General features: G+C 39.9%; 2 protein-coding genes across 8 annotated transcripts in view; one reads left to right on the forward strand and one right to left on the reverse strand.

Moving 5' to 3' along the window:
* The window catches only part of LOC133570898 (LIM domain and actin-binding protein 1-like), a 30856-nt gene extending 27126 nt beyond the window's left edge, over positions 1-3730 (forward strand). For all 6 annotated transcript variants that reach the window (XM_061923708.1, XM_061923709.1, XM_061923707.1 and 3 more), the window contains one exon: positions 1043-3730. In XM_061923708.1, coding sequence (XP_061779692.1) covers positions 1043-2111 — 1069 coding nt within the window. In that variant the 3' untranslated portion in view covers positions 2112-3730. The remainder of the gene's footprint in view (positions 1-1042) is intronic.
* A 5982-nt stretch (positions 3731-9712) lies between these two features.
* The window catches only part of LOC133570899 (SPRY domain-containing protein 3-like), a 61692-nt gene continuing 47715 nt past the window's right edge, over positions 9713-23689 (reverse strand). For both annotated transcript variants that reach the window (XM_061923714.1, XM_061923713.1), the window contains exons 8-11: positions 19750-19807; positions 15801-15920; positions 11029-11138; positions 9713-10930 (exon numbers count right to left, since the gene is read on the reverse strand). In XM_061923714.1, coding sequence (XP_061779698.1) covers positions 10796-10930; positions 11029-11138; positions 15801-15920; positions 19750-19807 — 423 coding nt within the window. In that variant the 3' untranslated portion in view covers positions 9713-10795. The remainder of the gene's footprint in view (positions 10931-11028; positions 11139-15800; positions 15921-19749; positions 19808-23689) is intronic.

The raw sequence follows: 23689 nt of genomic DNA on the forward strand, positions 1-23689 counted from the left end.
CACATAGCGGCACGCACGTACGGGCAAGCGATCAAATGTTTGGAAGCCGCAGCTGCATGCGTACTCACGGTACCGCGTCTGCGCATCCAACTCAAAGTCCTCCTGGTAAGAGTCTCTGTTGTCCCAGTTCTCCACAGGCCAATGGTAAAGCTTGACTGTCATCTTTCGGGAATGTAAACAATGAAACACCGGCTGTGTTTGTGTTGCTGCAGCCGCCCGCAATACACCGCTTCCCACCTATAGCTTTCTTCTTTGCTGTCTCCATTGTTCATTGAACAAATTGCAAAAGATTGTCCAGAATGCTGTGGAATTTTGCGATGAAAACAGACGACTTAATAGCTGGCCACCATGCTGTCCCAAAATGTCCTCTACAATCTGTGACGTCACGTGCAGGCGTCATCATACCGAGACTTTTTAGCAGGATATTTCGCGCAAAATTTAAAATTGCACTTTAGTAAGCTAACCCGGCCGTATTGGCATGTGTTGCAATGTTAAGATTTCATCATTGATATATAAACTATCAGACTGCGTGGTTGGTAGTAGTGGGTTTCAGTAGGCCTTTAAAGACACTGCCTTTAGCGTCCTCTACAGCATGTCATCACGTCCGCTTTTTCTCCATACAAACAGCGTGCCGGCCCAGACACAAAATATATGCGGCTTTTACACACACACATAAGTGAATGCCATGCATACTTGGTCAACAGCCACAGGTCACACTGAGGGGTGGCCGTATAAACAACTTTAACACTGTTACAAATATGCGCCACACTGTGAACCCACACCAAACAAGAATGACAAACAAATTTCGGGAGAGCATCCGCACCGTAACACAACATAAACACAACAGAACAAATACCCAGAATCCCCTGCAGCACTAACTCTTCCGGGACGTTGCAATATACACCCCCGCTACAACCAAACCTCCCCCACCCCCATCTCCAGAATTCGGAGGTCTCAAGGTTGGCAAGTAGGAACACATGTTTTGTCTGAAAGTCCCTTTTTCAAAGAGGATTTGACTTGAGCAGGGTCTTCTCCTTTTCAGCCTGGGCAACTTTGCCTCCCTTCACGGCAACGTGTACTGCAAGCCCCACTTCAGCCAGCTCTTCAAAGCCAAGGGAAACTACGACGAGGGATTCGGCCATCGGCCTCACAAGGAGCTGTGGAAGCCTCGCAAAGACGGCGACGAAGACGAGGAGGAGGAGGCGGCGGCGAAGCCCAAAGAACAAGCTGCGCCGGCGAGGAGGCCGTCGGTGGAGAGTCTGTCAGACGGACCGCGGACGCCCTCCGTAGAAGCGCCGGCGCAGGTCAAAGTCACCGACATCACCGCCCACATGGAGACAAGGATGCAAACACTCTCCAGCGCTGCGGAAAAGCCGGCCGAGACCCGCCGGTTGAGGATCGCGTGGCCGCCCCCAGCTGGCGAGGCTCACTCTGGCACGGGAATACGCAGCCCGTCCGCCGAGGGGGTCGCTTCCGGGCGAACTTGGAGAGCCAAGTGGCCTCCAGAGGACGATTCGCCATCATCTTCATCAGCGGCGGCATCGTCGCAAAGCGCCGAGCGTGCTGAGCTGAAGAGCCTGAGGAGGAGCTCCTCCCTAAAGGAGCGCATTCGACCCTTCACCATGGTCGCCATGTCCGGCCCAGAAGCCAACCTGAGTCACAGGGAGCCGCGACGCCCTCTCAAAGCCCTGCTGGAGTGGAGAACATCACTGGAGGAAAGATCCAGAGAGAAAGTGCAGCTGCAAAGGAAGGCAGAAGAGGAGGGCAAGGCCGCGGAGGAGGCAGCAAGCGCCTTTCAAAGCAGCCCGGAGGAGGCGGAGCCTCAGCACGAAGAACGCCAACATGCGCAGGAAGAACGCCAACACGCGCAGGAAGAACGCCAACACGCGCAGGAAGAAATTCCGCCCGCAGACGGCTCGCTGAAGAGCATCTCTCCGGACGTCTCTGCTTCCCCCTCGCCGCCCACGCTGCCCAAACAGAACCGCGCCTCGCAGGACGTCGGCTTTTGGGATGAGGACAAGCAGGAGAGCGACGGCGACGAGCTGACTGTGGAGGACTTCATCAAAAGGAACCGTCACTACGACGACGACGACGAGGAGGAGTCTGAATGAGACCAGCATCTTGTGGTGACGTTGCAATATTATTACATTTTTGGTTGAACTGATGACATTCCTACGCTGCAAACATTCTTCAGATTGGGACTTTTTCTCAGGTGTACAAAAATGTTAAGCCTTAAAGGGGAACTCTACTTTTTTGGAACATTGCCTGTAGGGCTGCAACTAACGATTCATTTGATAATCGATTAATCTGTGGATTATTACTTCGATTAATAATCGGATAAAAGAGACAAACTACATTTCTATCCTTTCCAGTATTTTATTGGGGGAAAAAACTGCATACTGGCACCATACTTATTTTGATTATTGTTTCTCAGCTGTTTGTACATGTTGGAGTTTATAAATAAAGGTTTATAAAAAAATAAATTAAAAAAATTGCCTCTGCGCATGCGCATAGTATAGATCCAACGAATCGATGACTAAATTAATCACCAACTATTTTTAAAATCGATTGAATCTATTAGTTGTTGCAGCCCTAATTGCCTGTCATTCACACTCATGTGTTGTTCTGCATTCTCCTAAGTGGACTAACAATGCAGCTAGTAGGAGTATTCTATGGTGCTCATAAAGCCCTCCAGAAAAACGTTCAGAATCATCCAACAAGACCCCCATTCCACGTCATGACCTGCATATGAACCATTAGACATTTTGTTATTGTAAGCGCTAACACGGACAATTAGCCACGCCATGATCACAGTCTTGACATACTGAGCTGGTGAAAGTGAATTGTCGATTATAAATCATGCATCTCACCTGGATAGTTCGTGGTCATAAACCGAGAAGTTGGTCAACTGCGACATTCAATTTAGAGCCGGAGATGGCGAGAAATACACAAAACAACTTTTGTGAGGATTTTGATTTAATTGATGTTAACATCCCATCACTCGGCATCTCAGTGAGAGCAGACATTGTACAGTAAGTGGTTGTTTTATTATGTTGTTTGTATTTCTTGTTTAGCGCTTAGCAACAATGCTACATGATGCTTAGTGTTTCACTGCTTATTACTTGTAGCTCATCCTCCTTATATTCAGGCCCAAAGATAGAAGGTTCTGTATCATTTGTCTAAAAGTGACGGTTGACAATCATGAAGTCCGCACGAGTTGTTGTCGAAGGGAAAAGTGAACGTTGCGATTCGTCTGTGAAATGACGTAAATATTATGAATGTGCCTGTTGTATTACATATATACTTACAGCATGTATATCAAATGTTGATGGAGGTTTACAGCGACTCCCACTAACTCCATTAGCGGACTTTTGCCAACTCAAAAAAAAAAGAAAAAAAAAAGATGTGCTCGTCCTACGTAGGGCTAAAGAATGTTCCAAAAGAAGTGAAGCTCCCCTTTTAACAGTCCCAATGACAAGTGAATGGACACAAATGTTGCCAACTTATTGTTCACATACCAATGTTCTGCCACACTAATCCTGATTAACTCCTCACTTTCTAATGTTCGCTTTTTTGTATAAATTCCCCCCAAATGTTTTTGTATGTAAAAAGTTGCCACTGATGAATATTTTCTTTTATCGTTTTTAAATCACAGTCCAGTAGTACCTTTTTTTTTTTCTTTTTTTTTTTTTAAAGTGGGCAAAGCACAATAAAATGTATAATTGCTAAAAGACAATTACATGCCTTGTTGTTTGTGTTCATTTAAAACTACCAAGCACCACCCTGCAAGCTTTATGGTGCAGAGTGATCTTTTTCAACAGGGAATCACGCATGTTCACATAATTAGTTTTGATATCTGTGTGCCGAGCGAGAGTAGGTCAGGTGACCTGGTGAGCCATCTTTGAACTGGAAGCACACTGGATCTTTTTTTCCAAGTCATCCCGCCTTAAAACATACAAATAAATTACATTTTAGATGAAAAGTTGACATGGAAAGCTCATATATTGCATGTGAAAAATAAGGTATCTTAAAAGCGTATTTATTTTGAACAAGGTTAAATACAGTTTCCCGTATAATACAAAGAGAATGTTATATTGCTCAATTATTCTACCTTATTTTAATTATTGTGCTGAAATATGGGGAAATACATATCACAGCAACATAATGCCTTTATTTCTTTCATAGAAAAGAGCAATTCGTATCATTTTTACAGTAGCATATAGAGACCATACAAATCCATTCTTCATTAGGTCAGGATTATTAAAACTAAAAGACATTGTAGAATTGCATACTCTATTAGTGATGTTCAAAGCTAGAAATAAAGTTTTTCCGAAGGACTTACAAAAGTTATTTGTGTTCATGTCTGAAGGTGAGAACCACAGAAGGCCCTATGACTTTAAACATCCAAGAGTGCGAACAAATTTGAAGCAAATGTGCTTGTCTGTTGCTGGTGTGAAAGCATGGAATTCTCTAGACCAGGGGTTGGCAACCCAAAATGTTGAAAGAGCCATAGTGAACCAAAAATACAACAACAAATCTATCTGGAGCCGCTAAAAAATAAAAGCCATATTACATACAGATAGTGTGTCATGAGATATAAATTGAATTAAGAGGACTTAAAGGAAACTAAATGACTACAAATGAGGCATAATGATGCAATATGTACATATAGCTAGCCTAAATAGCATGTTAGCATCGATTAGCTTGCAGTCATGCAGTGACCAAATATGTCTGATTAGCACTCCACACAAGTCAATAACATCAACAAAACTCACCTTTCATGCACAACCTTAAAAGTTTGGTAAACAAAATGAGACAGAAAAAGAAGTGGCATAAAACACGTCCTAGAAAGTCGGAGAAAGTTATACATGTAAACAAACTGTGAGTTCAAGGACCGCCAAAATTAGTAGGACAAAATGGCGCTCGCCAAATACTCGAATCAGTGAAGCATGTTTAATATAAACAATAACAGTAACAATTAGGGAGGTTTGTGTCATGTTGTCCTCCCACAGGAACCATATTAAAACAAAAAATATCTTCTCCCCCCCGCCCCCCCTCATCTTTTTTCATTTTTCATACATTTTTGAAAAAGCTCCAGAGAGCCACTAGGGCGGCGCTAAAGAGCCGCATGCGGCTCTAGAGCCGCGGGTTGCCGACCCCCGCTCTAGACAAAGACTTAAAAAGTTGCAAGAATATCTTTGAATTTAAAGAGAGTTACAAAAAGAGACAACTGGAATTATATCAAACTGATTTTTGATTTTGATCGGACGTGTCATTTTGAAAATGCTTAAACGAAAATTAAAAAAGTATGTTGGTGGAGGGAACAGATAAAGTCATCTAAAATAATTTGTGTTAAAAAGGGGGCAGATAAAATATAAGAATATTATTCTTCCATCTGCTCCTTTCTGATCATGGAAATGTATAAGAAAGAAAAAAAAACTGAACAATGTCAACTGTATATGGCTTGTATAAATGCATTTTCATGAAAGGAGTAAAAAGAAATGATGATGAGGAACCACTCCAAGAACAGATTGAGGCGACACCCCATAAAAAAAGGTAGGAAAAATGTTGAACTGGGGGAGAAGAGGAGAAAAAAGCAAGTCCAAAACTTAAGCACATATACAGTCAAGAAAATAAGTATTTGAACACCCTGCTATTTTGCAAGTTCTCCCACTTAGAAATCATGGAGGGGTCTGAAATGTTCACGGGAGGTGCATGTCCACTGTATGAAAGATAACCTAAAAAGAAAAATCCAGAAATCACTATGATTTTTTAACAATTTATTTGTGTGATACAGTTGAAAATAAGTATTTGAACACCTGTCTATCAGCTAGAACAGTGGTTCTCAACCTTTTTTCCGTGATGTACCCCCTGTGAACATTGTTTTAATTCAAGTACCCCCTAATCAGAGCAAAGCATTTTTGGTTGAAAAAAAGAGATAAAGAAGTAAAATACAGCACTATGTCATCCGTTTCTGATTTATTAAATTGTATAACAGTGCAAAATATTGCTCATTTGTAGTGGTCTTTCTTGAACTATTTGGAAAAAAAGATATAAAAATAACTAAAAACTTGTTGAAAAATAAACAAGTGATTCAATTATAAATAAAGATTTCTACACATAGAAGTAATCATCGACTTGAAGTGCACTCTTTGGGGATTGTAATAGAGATCCATCTGGATTCATGAACTTAATTCTAAACATTTCTTTACAAAAAAATAAATTTTTAACATCAATATTTATGGAACATGTCCACAAAAAATCTAGCTGTCAACACTGAATATTGCATTTCTTTTCACAGTTCTTTTTGACAGACATTTTAGTGAGGGTCAAACCATCATGGCATGGGGGAAACTCTGGGTTTATGGTAATGAATGGAATAGCCTACCTGATTTGATGTTCAGTTTATGAACTTACATTCATATTTTGTTGAAGTATTATTCAATAAATATATTTATAAAGGATTTTTGATTGTTGCTATTTTTAGAATATTTAAAAAAAATCTCACGTACCCCTTGGCATACCTTCAAGTACCCTCAGGGGTACGCGTACCCCCATTTGAGAACCACTGAGCTAGAATTCTGACCCCCAAAGACCTGTTAGTCCGCATTTAAAAGTCCTCCACTCCACTGTATTATCCCGAATCAGACGCACCTGTGTGAGGTCGTTAGCTGCATAAAGACACCTGTCCACCCCATACAATCAGTAAGACCCAAACATTCAGCATGGCTAAGAGCAAAGAGCTGTCCAAAGACACCAGAGACAAAATTGTACAACTCCACAAGGATGGAAAGGGCTACGGAGAAATTGCCAAGCAGCTTGGTGAAAAAAGGTCCACTGTTGGAGCAATCATTAGAAAATGGAAGAAGCTAAACATGACAGTCAGTCTCAATGGGAGTGGAGCCCCATGCAAGATATCACCTCGTGGAGTCTCAATGATGCTAAGAAAGGTGAGGAATCAGCCCAGGACTACACAGCAGGACTTGGTCAATGACCTGAAAAGAGCTGGGACCACTGTTTCCATGGTCACTGTTGGTAATACACTAAGACGTCATGCTTTGAAATCATGCATGGCACGGAAGGTTCCCCTGCTTACACCAGCACATGTTAAGGCCCGTCTTAAGTTTGCCAATGACCATTTGGATGATCCAGAGGAGTCATGGGAGAAAGTTTTGTGGATAGATGAGACCAAAATTGACCTTTTTGGTCATAATTCCACTATGTGTGTTTGGAGGAAGAAGAATGATACGTACCATCCCAAGAACACCACCCCTACTGTAAAGCATGGGGGTGGTAGCATCATGCTTTGGGGGTGTTTTTCTGCTCGTGGGACAGGATGACTGTACTGTATTAAGGAGAGGATGACTGCAGTCATGTATTGTGAGATTTTGGCCAAAAACCTCCTTCCCTCAGTCAGATCATTGAAGATGAGTCGTGGCTGGATCTTCCAACATGACAATGACTCAAAGCACACAGCCAGGAAAACCAAGAAGTGGCTTCGTAAGAACCATATCAAGGTTCTGGAGTGGCCTTGCCAGTCTCCAGACCTAAATCCAATTGAAAATCTTTGGAGGGAGCTGAGTCTGTTACTCAGCGACAGCCCAGAAACCTGACTGATCTAGAGAAGATCTGTGTGGAGGAGGGGGCGGAAAGCCCTCCTACAGTCTGTGCAAACCTGGTGAAGAACTACAGGAAACGTTTGACCTCTGTAATTGCAAACAAAGACTACTCTACCAAATATTAATGTTGGTGTTCAAATACTTATTTTCAGCTTTATCACACAAATACATTGTTAAAAAATCAGATTGTGATTTCTGGATTTTTCTTTTTAGGTTATCTCTCATACAGTGGAAATGCACCTACCATGAACATTTTAGACCCCTCCATGATTTCTAAGTGGGAGAACTTGCAAAATAGCAGGGTGTTCAAATACTTATTTTATTGACTGTAGATAAGACAGAGAAGCAGGCAGGGGAGACCAGGCAGAGGGGAAGGGGAAGCGTCCGCCTTGGATGAGTGCCTGAGAGAAAATGGATTGTATAGAAACTACTAGTGATGGGTCAAACGATACGGAAGCATTGATGCAAAAAAAAGGTCATAAAACATACAATTGTAAAACCTAAACAGGTAGATCTGAAATTTAATCTGGATTTTTAAGTGTTTAAAGTGAAAACAATTATATATGACACCACTTTCATGAGTGGGGCCTGTTTGTGGGGAAAAAAAAGATGACAGATTCAAATCAATGTTTTTAGCAATTATTGACCTATTTTAATACTCCAATTACTTGACATCAAATATTGAGGGAAGATACTGTATAGTTTCTGGTTTTGCCGTTAATTACAATGGGTTTTCTTGGACAAAAAGGCCATAGAACATTGAATTAAAAAAATTTAATTACATCGATGGATAGACTTTTAAGTTTTTTACACATTTAAGCGTTAAAAAGACCTTGTAACTTTTAACATTCACAATTGGGGGATCCCTAATGGTTTTAAGAAAAAGCTGCTGTGAATGTCAGGCACCGCTTTTGTCCGACTGACATCTGTTACAGGAAAAAGTCGGAATGGTGTGACACCTTTGTGTGCCAGTTTTCGTCGCCATCATCAATCTAAATCAGTGGTTCTTAACCTGGGTTCGATCGAACCCTAGGGGTTCGGTGAGTCGGGCTCAGGGGTTCGGTGGAGGTCAAAACACACCCGACTCATCGTGTGAATAAAAACTTCTCCCTATCGGCGTTTTACGGATACGGCAACAGCAGAAGTCAGACTGATTTGCAGGTGTGTAATTTGTTGTGAGTTTATGCACTGTGTTGGTTTTGTTGTTTGAACAAGGTGATGTTCATGCACGGTTCATTTTGTGCACCAGTTAAAAAAACATGGTAACACTTTAGTATCAAATCAAATCAAATCAACTTTATTTATAGAGCACATTTAAAATTTACCACAGGGGTAGCCAAAGTGCTGTACAATGAGCAGGTTAAAAGATAAAACGAGTACCGAGCAAACACAACACAACACAAACAGAACATGATAAAAAATAAATAATTAAAATAGAATTAATAATAATAATAGTATGGGGAACTTATTCACTATTAATTAGTTTCTTAACATGCAAATTGGTAACATATTGGCTCTTAAATAGTCATTATTAAGTACTTATTAATGCCTTATTTGACATGGCCTTATCATAACTCTAAAGTCTTTATTACTTAGGATATATTCCCCTAGTGTCCAAATAACTCTAAATTAAGTCTTTTTTACTTAGAATATGTTCCTCACACTAAAATGTTACCAAAAACATATAACTTTGTCTTGAATTTAAAAAGAAAAACATTTTATTTTTCACTAAAGAAGGGTTCGGTGAATGCGCATATGAAACTGGTGGGGTTCGGTACCTCCAAAAAGGTTAAGAACCACTGGTCTAAATGGAGCTAAAAAAAAAAGAAACATTCAAAAATGCAAGATCATTTTGATCTTATAGGACCAAATAAGGTAAATGTTCATTGGCTAATTGACCAGAGTTTTGCACCTTTCATATTCCTTTCTGCAGCTATTAAAACAATTTTAGTTGCAGGTCAAATGTAGACTATTTTTTATTTAATCCAGCAGATGGTGCTATAAAGAAACACCAACACAGTATGCAGTGCACACACACACACACACTCGAGGCATCTAGAAACCCCCCCCCACAAAAAACGGTTTACACAAGAAAATATGCATGTACCTTTATTGTGTGTACAAATATGTCCTACTAATCTTGGCATGTAAGCAGCAGACAAAATAGACAAGATGCCTGAGGAGGACTTTAAAGCCGTCACACATCAATTGAAAATGTGCAGAATAGACACTTCTATATACAGCAGTGTGATAAACACATTACAGTAAACATGAAGGCACTTTGGTCATTGGGGTCACCGTACAGCTTAAGCACAACTAAGGTGAGCTGCTGGGGAAAAATGACAAGCTGTTTCCAGACAAAGAAGCTTGCACTCCTATGATGATCCATACATTCAAGCAGTCCACCACACTGGATTACACTTTATACTCATATATTGCATTCATTCTTCATTGCATGTTTTTCTAATTTGCAGAAAGCTAATAAAAACAAAGCTGCGCACCAGCAGTTTGTAGCTGGAGCCTATCCCAGCATAGTGCTAGACAAGCATGTTTTCAAACCGTAGGAGACGACAAAAGTGCGGCGTTTGAACCCACCACCGCCTTTCTGTGAGGAATTGCTGCCGAAACTTCAAATCGGATAAGAACAAAAAACAAATTAATATATTTTAACTATTGATTCCGCACCAAAGCCAAGAAACAAAATGAGCAAAGTGACTTAAATGAAGAAGTCACCTCTAATATATTAAATATACCTGAGAGCAGAAAATGTTTTTATGGCTTTGTTGGTTTTTTTGGTCACTAATTCCTATTAAAATGATTGATTCCCTTTTTTGTTCTAGAACACCCGGTGTATTTTCCCCATAAAGACTCAAATTCAAAATATATGTTTTTATATTCTTGACTATGCCTTCAAAATTCTTATTTTCCAATGATGGATCATTAGTAGATTTAAACGCCACAATGACTGCACTACTGCACTCTGGCCACTAGATGTCAGTATTTCAGCACTCATGTGCACAATGTACACAATTCCAACTAAATGAACAGGCGGACCTCTGCTCAGCTTCAAAAAGGATGGCACGTGATGATGGCACAACATAATTGGCGTCCTTTTAGTGTAAAACATACAAACTTGCAGCAGCTTGTTCATGATGAGGTAAAGTGGAGTCCCGCCTTCATCCACTGAGAGGGTGCAGCTCCACTCGGACTTTCTCCCCAATGCTCATCATGCCGATGGTGGGGTAGAAGCCCCCTGCGGGTAAGGCCACCTTCCTGCGGCCCACCACCTTCCCGTTCCGGGTGAAGAACACCTGCTCGGCCACAAGAGGGCAGCAGAGAGACAGCGTAGTCGTGAGTCGGGGTAGCTCGGGAGGACTTCCTGTCTGTGTGCATTTTGGCGGCGCCTCACCGTGACCGTCTCTCCGTCCAAGTCTTCGCCCTCGCCGCCATCGTCGCCCGCATACAAGTCGTTCTGGACTCGGCTGAGCTGCGGACACACCTCCAGGTCCCAGTCGTCATCTAAAAGACGTCGGGGTGAGGAAGAAGGCGTGACAAGGCAAGAAATCTGCGTTCAAAGAACTCCGGCTTATTAGTGATTCCCAGAGCCCCAAAAAAATCTGCGGGCTATAGAGCGTTTTCTATTCGGGCTCCAGTACTATGGAATGTCCTCCCGGTAACAGTTAGAGATGCTACCTCAGTAGAAGCATTGAAGTCCCATCTTAAAACTCATTTGTATACTCTAGCCTTTAAATAGACCCCCTTGTTAGACCAGTTAATCTGCCGTCTCTTTTCTTTTCTCCTCTGCCCCCCTGTCCCTTGTGGAGGGGGGTTGTGGGGGGGCACAGGTCCGTTGGCCATGGATGAAGTGCTGGCTGTCCAGAGTCGGGACCTGGGGTGGACCGCTCGCCTGTGCATCGGTTGGGGACATCCCTGCGCTGCTGACCCGTCTCCGCTCGAGATGGTTTCCTGCTGGCCCCACTATGCACTGGACTCTTACTATTATGTTAGATCCACTATGGACTGGACTCTCACTATTATGTTAGATCCACTATGGACTGGACTCTCACTATTATGTTAGATCCACTATGGACTAGACTCTCACTATTATGTTAGATCTACTATGGACTGGACTCTCACTATTATGTTAGATCCACTATGGACTGGACTCTCACTATTATGTTAGATCCACTATGGACTGGACTCTCACTATTATGTTAGATCCACTATGGACTAGACTCTCACTATTATGTTAGATCCACTATGGACTGGACTCTCACTATTATGTTAGATCCACTATGGACTGGACTCTCACTATTATGTTAGATCCACTATGGACTGGACTCTCACTATTATGTTAGATCCACTATGGACTGGACTCTCACTATTATGTTAGATCCACTATGGACTGGACTCTCACTATTATGTTGGATCCACTATGGACTGGACTCTCACTATTATGTTAGATCCACTATGGACTGGACTCTCACTATTATGTTAGATCCACTATGGACTAGACTCTCACTATTATGTTAGATCTACTATGGACTGGACTCTCACTATTATGTTCGATCCACTATGGACTGGACTCTCACTATTATGTTAGATCCACTATGGACTGGACTCTCACTATTATGTTAGATCCACTATGGACTAGACTCTCACTATTATGTTAGATCCACTATGGACTGGACTCTCACTATTATGTTAGATCCACTATGGACTGGACTCTCACTATTATGTTAGATCCACTATGGACTGGACTCTCACTATTATATTAGATCCACTATGGACTGGACTCTCACTCTAATGTTAGATCCACTATGGACTGGACTCTCACTCTTATGTTAGATCCACTATGGACTGGACTCTCACTATTATGTTGGATCCACTATGGACTGGGCTCTCACTATTATGTTAGATCCACTATGGACTGGACTCTCACTATTATGTTAGATCCACTATGGACTGGACTCTCACTATTATGTTAGATCCACTATGGACTGGACTCTCACTATTATGTTAGATCCACTATGGACTGGACTCTCACTATTATGTTAGATCCACTATGGACTGGACTCTCACTATTATGTTGGATCCACTATGGACTGGACTCTCACTATTATGTTAGATCCACTATGGACTGGACTCTCACTATTATGTTAGATCCACTATGGACTGGACTCTCACTATTATGTTAGATCCACTATAGACTGGACTCTCACTATTATGTTAGATCCACTATGGACTGGACTCTCACTATTATGTTAGATCCACTATGGACTGGACTCTCACTATTATGTTAGATCCACTATGGACTGGACTCTCACTATTATGTTAGATCCACTATGGACTGGACTCTCACTATTATGTTAGATCCACTATGGACTGGACTCTCACTATTATGTTAGATCCACTATGGACTGGACTCTCACTATTATGTTAGATCCACTATGGACTGGACTCTCACTATTATGTTAGATCCACTATGGACTGGACTCTCACTATTATGTTAGATCCACTATGGACTGGACTCTCACTATTATGTTAGATCCACTATGGACTGGACTATCACTATAATGTTAGATCCACTATGGACTGGACTCTCACTATTATGTTAGATCCACTATGGACTGGACTCTCACTATTATGTTAGATCCACTATGGACTGGACTCTCACTATTATGTTAGATCCACTATGGACTGGACTCTCACTATTATGTTAGATCCACTATGGACTGGACTCTCACTATTATGTTAGATCCACTATGGACTGGACTCTCACTATTATGTTAGATCCACTATGGACTGGACTCTCACTATTATGTTAGATCCACCATGGACTGGACTCTCACTATTATGTTAGATCCACTATGGACTGGACTCTCACTATTATGTTGGATCCACTATGGACTGGACTCTCACTATTATGTTGGATCCACTATGGACTGGACTCTCACTATTATGTTAGATCCACGATGGACTGGACTCTCACTATTATGTTAGATCCGCTATGGACTGGACTCTCACTATAATGTTAGATCCACTATGGACTGGACTCTCACTATTATGTTGGATCCACTATGGACTGGGCTCTCACTATTATGTTAGATCCACTATGGACTGGGCTCTCACTATTATGTTAGATCCACTATGGACTGGACTCTCACTATTATGTTAGATCCACTATGGATTGGACTCTCACTATTATGTTAGATCCACTATGGACTGGACTCTCACTATTATGTTAGATCCACTATGGACTGGACTCTCACTATAATGTTAGATCCACTATGGACTGGACTCTCACTATTATGTTAGATCCACTATGGACTGGACTCTCACTATTATGTTAGATCCACTATGGACTGGACTCTCACTATTATGTTAGATCCACTATGGACTGGACTCTCACTATTATGTTAGATCCACTATGGACTGGACTCTCACTATTATGTTAGATCCACTATGGACTGGACTCTCACTATTGTGTTAGATCCACCATGGACTGGACTGTCACTATTATGTTAGATCCACTATGGACTGGACTCTCACTATTATGTTGGATACACTATGGACTGGGCTCTCACTATTATGTTAGATCCACTATGGACTGGACTCTCACTATTATGTTAGATCCACTATGGACTGGACTCTCACTATTATGTTAGATCCACTATGGATTGGACTCTCACTATTATGTTAGATCCACTATGGACTGGACTCTCACTATTATGTTAGATCCACTATGGACTGGACTCTCACTATAATGTTAGATCCACTATGGACTGGACTCTCACTATTATGTTAGATCCACTATGGACTGGACTCTCACTATTATGTTAGATCCACTATGGACTGGACTCTCACTATTATGTTAGATCCACTATGGACTGGACTCTCACTATTATGTTAGATCCACTATAGACTGGACTCTCACTATTATGTTAGATCCACTATAGACTGGACTCTCACTATTATGTTAGATCCACTATGGACTGGACTCTCACTATTATGTTAGATCCACTATGGACTGGACTCTCACTATTATGTTAGATCCACTATGGATTGGACTCTCACTATTATGTTAGATCCACTATGGACTGGACTCTCACTATTATGTTAGATCCACTATGGACTGGACTCTCACTATAATGTTAGATCCACTATGGACTGGACTCTCACTATTATGTTAGATCCACTATGGACTGGACTCTCACTATTATGTTAGATCCACTATGGACTGGACTCTCACTATTATGTTAGATCCACTATGGACTGGACTCTCACTATTATGTTAGATCCACTATGGACTGGACTCTCACTATTATGTTAGATCCACTATGGACTGGACTCTCACTATTATGTTAGATCCACTATGGACTGGACTCTCACTATTGTGTTAGATCCACCATGGACTGGACTGTCACTATTATGTTAGATCCACTATGGACTGGACTCTCACTATTATGTTGGATCCACTATGGACTGGACTCTCACTATTATGTTGGATCCACTATGGACTGGACTTTCACAATATTATGCTTGACCAGGGGTCGGCAACCCGCGGCTCTAGAGCCGCATGCGGCTCTTTAGCGCCGCCCTAGTGGCTCTCTGGAGTTTTTTAAAAAATTTATGAAAAATGGAAAAAGATGAGGGGAAAAAAATATATTTTTTGTCTTAATATAGTTTCTGTAGGAGGACAAACATGACACAAACCTTCCTAATTGTTATAAAGCACACTGCCAGCTTCACGGATTCGAGTATTTGGCGAGCACCGTTTTGTCCTACTAATTTTGGCGGTCCTTGAACTCACCGTAGTGTGTTTACATGTATAACTTTCTCCGACTTTCTAGGACGTGTTTTATGCCACTTCTTTTTCTGTCTCATTTTGTCCACCAAACTTTTAATGTTGTGCGTGACTGCACAAAGGTGAGTTTTGTTGATGTTATTGACTTGTGTGGAGTGCTAATCGGGCATATTTGGTCACTTTTGGGTTGCCGACCCCTGTGCTAGACCCACTCGATGTCCGTTGCATCCGGTCTCCCCTAGAAGGGCTTGTGAGAAGTGTCTCAAAGGGCTTGTGCAGCCCTTTGAGACACTTGTGATTTAGGACTATATAAATAAACATTGATTGATTGACAATTGCGGGGTTTTGAGTTGATGGCGTGTTAGCAGACTCACCTCCGCCGCCGTGGCTATAGTCACGTGGAAACATGATCCCGCAGCCCATGACGTCTCCTGCAAAGCAGCGTGGTCCGAAGGCCTCCCCGACACCGCTGCCCTGGAACAATTTGCCGTCATCTACAAAACGAACACGGGTTCGCTTTAAGTGCACTACAGTCAAATCTCTTAACGCGTAGCCATTACATTTCAGCTTCGCCAAAAAAAAAAAAAAAAGACCACTAGTCGTGGCTGTAGGCAACATCTTGATGTCATTTTTGTTAACGCCACAAAATGGCAGTAGTTGCATGTGAAATATCAAGCAGCTTTACCCTTGTCTGAATGAGCTTTAAAATGTTGGCTGCTGCTGTTGTGAAAATCACGCAGAAACAAATCTCATTAGAAGCAATAACAGTTCGCGGCTAGGGCTGGGCGATATGGCCTTTTTTTTTTTAAATATCTCCATATTTTTAGGCCATGTCACGATACACGATATATATCTCGATATTTTGCCTTAGCCTTGAATTAACACTTGATGCATATAATCACAGCAGTATGATGATTCTATGTGTCTACATTAAAACATTCTTCTTCATACTGTATTAATATATGCTACTTTCACAACTAAGTCAATTTAGCAAAACTGTATTTATTAAACAGTTGTTAAGCAGTGGCACAAACATTCATGTCATTTCCAAAACAGAAAGTGCAAGATTGTCAGAGACATTTTAAAACAAGCTATTAGTGCTCTTTTGTGCATGATGTCACTAAGATGACTTATCAAAACAACACTAAATTAAAGTGCACTTTTTGTACAGAACGCCACTACAATAGTTTAAAACAAATAAAGTGCACTTTTGTGCATGATGTCACACAAGATATTTCAATAACTGTCAAATAAAAATGAGCTGCATAATAGGAAATCAAATAGTGTATGTCCTTCGCTATGTGGTAGGTTCCTGCGGACGTTATCTCTTTCTGTTGTTGACTATTTTTTTCATACGGTGTTGATGTGGAAATGGTTGCCTCGGCATTTTGTTGGTGTGGCACCGAACGGAGATGTTGACATGCAGAGTTTCAAGCACTCTTCATTCTCTAGCGGATGACTTTTCAAATGATGCAACATATTAGCAGTAATGCTACTTTTTGTAGCAACGCTTTTGCCGCACACTTGACAAATTACGGTTGTCTGTTCGACATATTCCAACTTGAAGCCAAACCACCGCCAGACGATGGACCCCGAGCTGTTTTTCTTGGGAATTAATTCTTCCTTCATTTGTTACAAGATTCGCACCTTCTTTCTCTCGTATTACCACTCGCACCACAGCTAACTTTACCCATGCCGCTACCTCTCTGCTCCGCGAGAGCGTATGATGTATGTAAGAAGGTGCGCTTGTTTATGTCTCTGTGAGAAGGAGAGACAGGAAAGAGTGGGAAGAGCCTGTAGTGTAATGCCTGCAGCTAAAAGCAACTGTGTGAGAACGTATACTCAAATATCACGATATAGTCATTTCCTGTATCGCACAGAGACAAACCCACGATATATGGAGTATATCGATATATCGCCCATCCCTAGTTGCGGCTGTAGGCAACCTCTTGCATGTGCTTTAAAACGCTGCTACTCCGCTGTTAGTGTTAGTTGTAACCAGAGGTGGGTAGAGTAGCCAGAAATTGTACTCAAGTAAGAGTACTGTTACTTTAGAGATTTATTACTCAAGTAAAAGTAAGGAGTAGTCACCCAAATATTTACTTGAGTAAAAGTAAAAAGTATGTTGTGAAAAAACTACTCAAGTACTGAGTAACTGATGAGTAACATACACACACACACATATATATATATATATATATATATATATATATATATATATATACACACACACACACACATATATATATATATATACATTGATATAGACAGTATACAATTTATATTTATTTATTTTGCCGTTTTTGTTTACATGTTAAAGGTGTTTTAATGAATATACATGCATGTTTAACACATATAGATTCCTTTCTTTCATGAAGACAAGAATATAAGTTGGTGTATTACCTGATTCTGATGACTTGCATTGATTGTAATCAGACAGTAGTGATGATAACGTCCTCGTTTTCAAATGGAGGAGAAAAAAAGTTCCTCCTTTCTGTCTAATACCACATGAAATTGGTTGGTTTTTGGCATCTTACTTGTCCAGCTTCCATATTCGTTTTTATACACTTCACAATAAATACATTGGCGGCAAACTCCGTAGCTTGCTAGCTTGTTTGCGCTGGCTTTCGGAAACTCTTATTTTGAAAGCGCAGGCGCGATGGAGCGGCACTTTTATTGTGAAGACAGGAACTGTGCAGTCAGTCTTTAGGCCCTTGACAGGATGTACGGTTGAAATAAAAAAGGGTCTTTTTTCCTTCACACTTTTGATTGATTGTTTGGAACTTGTATTAGTAGATTGCACAGTACAGTACATATTCCGTACAATTGACCACTAAATGGTAACACCCGAATACGTTTTTCAACTTGTTTAAGTCAGGTCATGTGACCACCTGGCTCTGTTTGATTGGTCCAACGTCACCAGTGACTGCATCTGATTGGTGGAATGTAGTGAACGTCACCAGTGACTGTATTTGTTGAAACGCATGCACTATGGAGGTCTGTCTGACAGACCAAAACAAACAAGCGTGCATTAACAGATCGATAAAAATTAGTAGCGAGTAGCGAGCTGAATGTAGATAAAAGTAGCGGAGTAAAAGTAGCGTTTCTTCTCTATAAATATACTCAAGTAAAAGTAAAAGTATGCTGCATTAAAACTACTCTTAGAAGTACAATTTATCACAAAAGTTACTCAAGTAGATGTAACGGAGTAAATGTAGCGCGTTACTACCCACCTCTGGTTGTAACCTCATGTCATATTGTTATAGTATATATTATTTTATATTATATTTTTATACAATATATACAATATATAACAAATCTCAATTAATCTTGGGAATCTTCTAGGTTATCTCCTCTTGATATTCCTGTCACTATTGTCCCCCTTCTATTTTTTCTCTTACTATCTTATTACACAACTTTTGCTATGTCATTGCTTTGTTCATTTGCTCTCTATTTTTGCATTTTATCAATAGACTTTCCGTCCCTTAGCACTTTTGCCGTTTCCACTTCTCCAATGTCTATCTTTAAACCCTCAACTTTTGTCATAAAGCTAACCTCATTCATGTCTGTTTGATTGAAATGCCAATATAATCTTGTGCTTCTCCATCAAGTTTTCCCTTCCTTCATCTTCTTTATATGCTCTTTTACTAGCACTCAATTTTCCACCATTCCTTCCTCGTCCCTTTTTCCCTTTCTCCGTTTGCGTGTCTTCCCCATATATCCCGCCACTATCCCCTCCATATCGATGCTGTCACAAGTCAGAGTATGCCTTACCGCCAAAAGATTCAAACGGATCGTAGCAATGACAGCGTTTCCTCCGCAAGACCCGCTTTACGTTGCTTCTCATTTGTTTGTATTGCGTGTTACCTTCCGCGGTTGGTTGAACGGAGGCACACAGGACTGATGGATTGGTTATCTCAGCAGCTTTGGTCCTTAGTGTGATTTAATGCTGACTGAGCAGTTTGTTCCTCACTGCTTTCACAACATTGGTTGTATTGCTGCTGTGTTGTGTTGTTAAAAATGACCACGTGGTTAAATGGATACCATATCCTTTCCCCTTTCTCATGCACTCCAAATCATTATTGAAGTTTATAAAAATTAAGAGCTTCTATCGCTTGCTTCCAATTAACTGTCCTCTTTGTGCTTTGGGTTAACAAACATACTGGCTGTAATTGAGAGCATTTAAGCTATTGAAAAAACATTGCAAGTAATTTTTACTTAAACTACATTGAGTTTGCAGTTGTAGTTTGTAGTACACGCAGAGGTCACATGGACAATGTGTTGTCAAATGTTGCTAAGTAGATGTAGAAGAGCAAAACGTACCAGCGTGATAAGCGATGGACCCTCTGCTCCAACCTGGATGGCTGTTTTTAGGATAATCCTGTGGGGCACAAGCAGTACATTCAGTGCTTTTAAATGATTGTAACAATCACATGTATTGTTCTCTTCAGCCACCTTTTCTCTAGGCACTCACAAATAATCATAATAGGTCAATAAACAAATCATATATATATATATAGATTTTTTTTTTCCAAAACAAGATCAGACTGCCATGTGCATGTTGTCTGCTCAGAAGACTAACAAGGCAACCACAGCCAAATGTTTTTCCTTTTTCTTCTTAAATGTATGTTTTAAATAGGGATGTCAAAAATAAGTTAGAAATCATACTGATTCGTACTTTTAATCAGGTATAGTTGTAGATTAATCACAAAATATATTTACTGTATATATTGATGTTACCTGAAAGCCTGCATGGGTTGTTATCAGCATTATTATAATAAATGTTCTTGAATGACATTCTGACAACAAAATTGCATTTGTGTCAAGATATGGGTGTCTTTTTTTTTTTTTAGTTTATTTTAAATTATGTAGGCAAAAAATGTACTCTTTAATCCAAATTCAAAAGTGTGATTAATCAGATTTAAATAAAATAATTTGACAGCACTAATGTAAATACTAGGGCTGTCAAAAATAATGAGTTAACTCATGTGATTTATCACATTAATCATGTATACGCGCAGATTAATCACACATTTTTTTTGTGCTCCTTTAACTTAACCGTGGATGTTACCTGACAGGCATACGGTCAGTGATCAGTTCATTGCATATGTCAGAGCAAAGTGAGTGAGGAGACTCTGACTGGTGTACTCGCTGAAAATTTTCACTTTAAAATTTAACCTGATTGGACTTCATATAAAACTGTGTGCAAGTTTTTGAACAAAAAAACGTAGTGCATTCAAGTAAAACACTTATAACAGTGGTTCTCAACCTTTTTTCAGTGATGTACCCCCTGTGAATTTTTTTTAAATTCAAGTACCCCCTAATTAGAGCAAAGCATTTTTGGTTGAAAAAAAGAGATAAAGAAGTAAAATACAGCCCTTTGTCATCAGTTTCTGATTTATTAAATTGTATAACAGTGCAAAATATTGCTCATTTGTTGTGGTCTTTCTTGAACTATTTGGGAAAAAAAGATATAAAAATAACTAAAAACCTGTTGAAAAATAAACAAGTGATTCAATTATAAATAAAGATTTCTACACATAGAAGTAATCATCAACTTAAAGTGCCCTCTTTGGGGATTGTAATAGAGATCCATCTGGATTCATGAACTTAATTCTAAACATTTCTTCATAAAAAAATAAATCTTTAACATCAATATTTATGGAACATGTCCACAAAAAATCTAGCTGTCAACACTGAATATTGCATTGTTGCATTTCTTTTCACAGTTCTTTTTGACAGACATTTAAAAAAAATCTCACGTACCCCTTGGCATACCTTTAAGTACCCCCATTTGAGAACCACTGACTTATAAAATGTTTCGGTATGACATTCCGGCTATAAAATTGCATTTGTGTACAAATATTGTTACGTTAATTCAAATGATGCAAGCGAGAAATAACCTGTGATTAACCATGATTAATCCAAATTTAAAAGTGTGATTAATCTGATTTAAAAACAACAGAACTATTTTAAACATATATACATATACAATATACTGTAATACATCAAATAATTTACATATTTTCATTTCTCTTTACATGTTCATAAAGGGGTAGGAGGAAGCGAGGCTTATTTAATACTGTTTCCAATTCATAGCAATTACAAACAATTGTTTACATCCTGGAACACAATTTACACCAATAAATTCTAAATACAACCGTTCTCATAAATAATTACGTCAGTTATGATTCACTTAATGAGATGAATAATATCTAATTTTCAACAAAGTTCAAGATGTTATTCAAAATTCATCTTCTCTGTACTTTGCAAACACTTGTAGCTTGAAAAGACTCTTAAACTGGACCACATTAGTACATACCATATTTTTCGGAATATAAGTCGCACCGGAGTATAAGTCGCACCTGCCGAAAATGCATAATAAAGTCGCATTTTTTGGGGAAATGTATTTGATAAAACCCAACACCAAGAATAGACATTTGAAAGGCAATTTAAAATAAATAAAGAATAGCGAACAACAGGCTGAATAAGTGTACGTTATATGAGGCATAAATAACCAACTGAGAACGTGCCTGGTATGTTAACGTAACATATTATGGTAAGAGTCATTCAAATAACTATAACATATAGAACATGCTATACGTTTACCAAACAATCTAATCGCTAAATCCCATGAAATCTTATACGTCTAGTCTCTTACGTGAATGAGCTAAATAATATTATTTGATATTTTACGGTAATGTGTTATTAATTTCACACATAAGTCGCTCCTGAGTATAAGTCGCACCCCCGGCCAAACTATGAAAAAAACTGCGACTTATAGTCCGAAAAATACGGTAGTTTATTAATCCATTCCATAATTTTATTCCACATACTGGTGTGCTAAAGGTCTTAAGTGTTGTACGTGCTTACAAATGTTTACATTTTTCTCTAAGGTTATATAGCTCTTCTTTTGTTGGGAAGAATTGTTGTACATTATTGGGTAGCAGGTTATAGTTTGCTTTGTGCATAATCTTAGTTGGTTTCAAATGCACCAAATCAAGGAATTGAAATATTTTGGGGCCTCAGTTTTACTAAAGCTTCGACAAAAACCTTCGTCTGCATGTGGATGGAAGGCCAAAAGGCAGAGAAAAATATGCCCTTTTAAAATATTCAAGGTCATGTGGACATTACCTAACATCATTCCTAGTCAGGAGCCTAGTGGTGGAATGATTGAGCAAATAACTGTGAAACATGTGTCTGCCTGACTTTGTTTTGATTTTTAAGCAAAGAACTTTACTGCTTGACTGCTTGGCAGACTAGAAAAAAAAAAAGCTTAATAAAAAACACAGACCCACAGTGAAAATATCATTCCAGAAAAAACAATCAGGAAAATGACAGCTCTATTCTCCGATGCCATCTGACCTGAGGGCGCAACACGGCCACGCACATCAACGCCAGCAGGAGATTAGAGAGGGCGCGACAAAAAGATCCGCCGCCTCCTAGGCGGCGAGTGCAGTTGCACACAGCTGGCATTAAGGGGAGTGTGCGTCAGTTAGCCGCCGCAAAGAGAAAACAATGAGCGCATAGCAGAACATCTCCAAATCTGAGGCCCGGCTTCTTCTGTTATTTCAATGACACAATGCTCCTATAATGCGTAAACATTCGGCGGCTCTTCTTTCAGACGCGGCCCGTTTCCACAACGTGAATCATTTGCAATCAAACAACACCTACAGCCAGTTTCCTCATCTCTGACTTCGATTTCTTTGCTAATGTGGCAGATTAGCATCTAAGTGGAACAACCTGCGTCGGACGGAAAGGCAGATGTGAAGGTATAAGGAGACATCATTTATTCTGTTCTTCGCTTTTTCCTCCCTCATCCATCATCAGAGCAATGGTCCACTTTGAAGGGACGTGAACGCAGTGTTTCCCCTAACACTGGGAATTCCAAAGTGCGGCCCAATGGCAATTGTTTCTCCCTGCAGCTCATTTTTAATTGGCCTTGAGCATATTTTTACAAGTAAAATGTACTCATTATTTATTATATGTCTTATTAGTATGGCTTTCAAAAATAACTTAACTCATGTGAAAAATCTAGGAATGGAAAAATATTAAAATTTCATATCGCAGTTGTGACCAACATTATCACAAAAGAGTGCTAAATGTACTTATACACACACTGAAATATTTTTACCAAGTTTTATTCCAAATAAATAAGCAACACACACAAATGTACTTTCCATGGCAGAAAAAGATTAATTACATTAACACTAATTAACAGTTAAAGTTACAGTCCCAACGTTAGTCACACACACACTAGGTG

Source organism: Nerophis lumbriciformis, linkage group LG28, assembly GCF_033978685.3.
Source record: "Nerophis lumbriciformis linkage group LG28, RoL_Nlum_v2.1, whole genome shotgun sequence".
Taxonomy (NCBI): Eukaryota; Metazoa; Chordata; class Actinopteri; order Syngnathiformes; family Syngnathidae; genus Nerophis; species Nerophis lumbriciformis.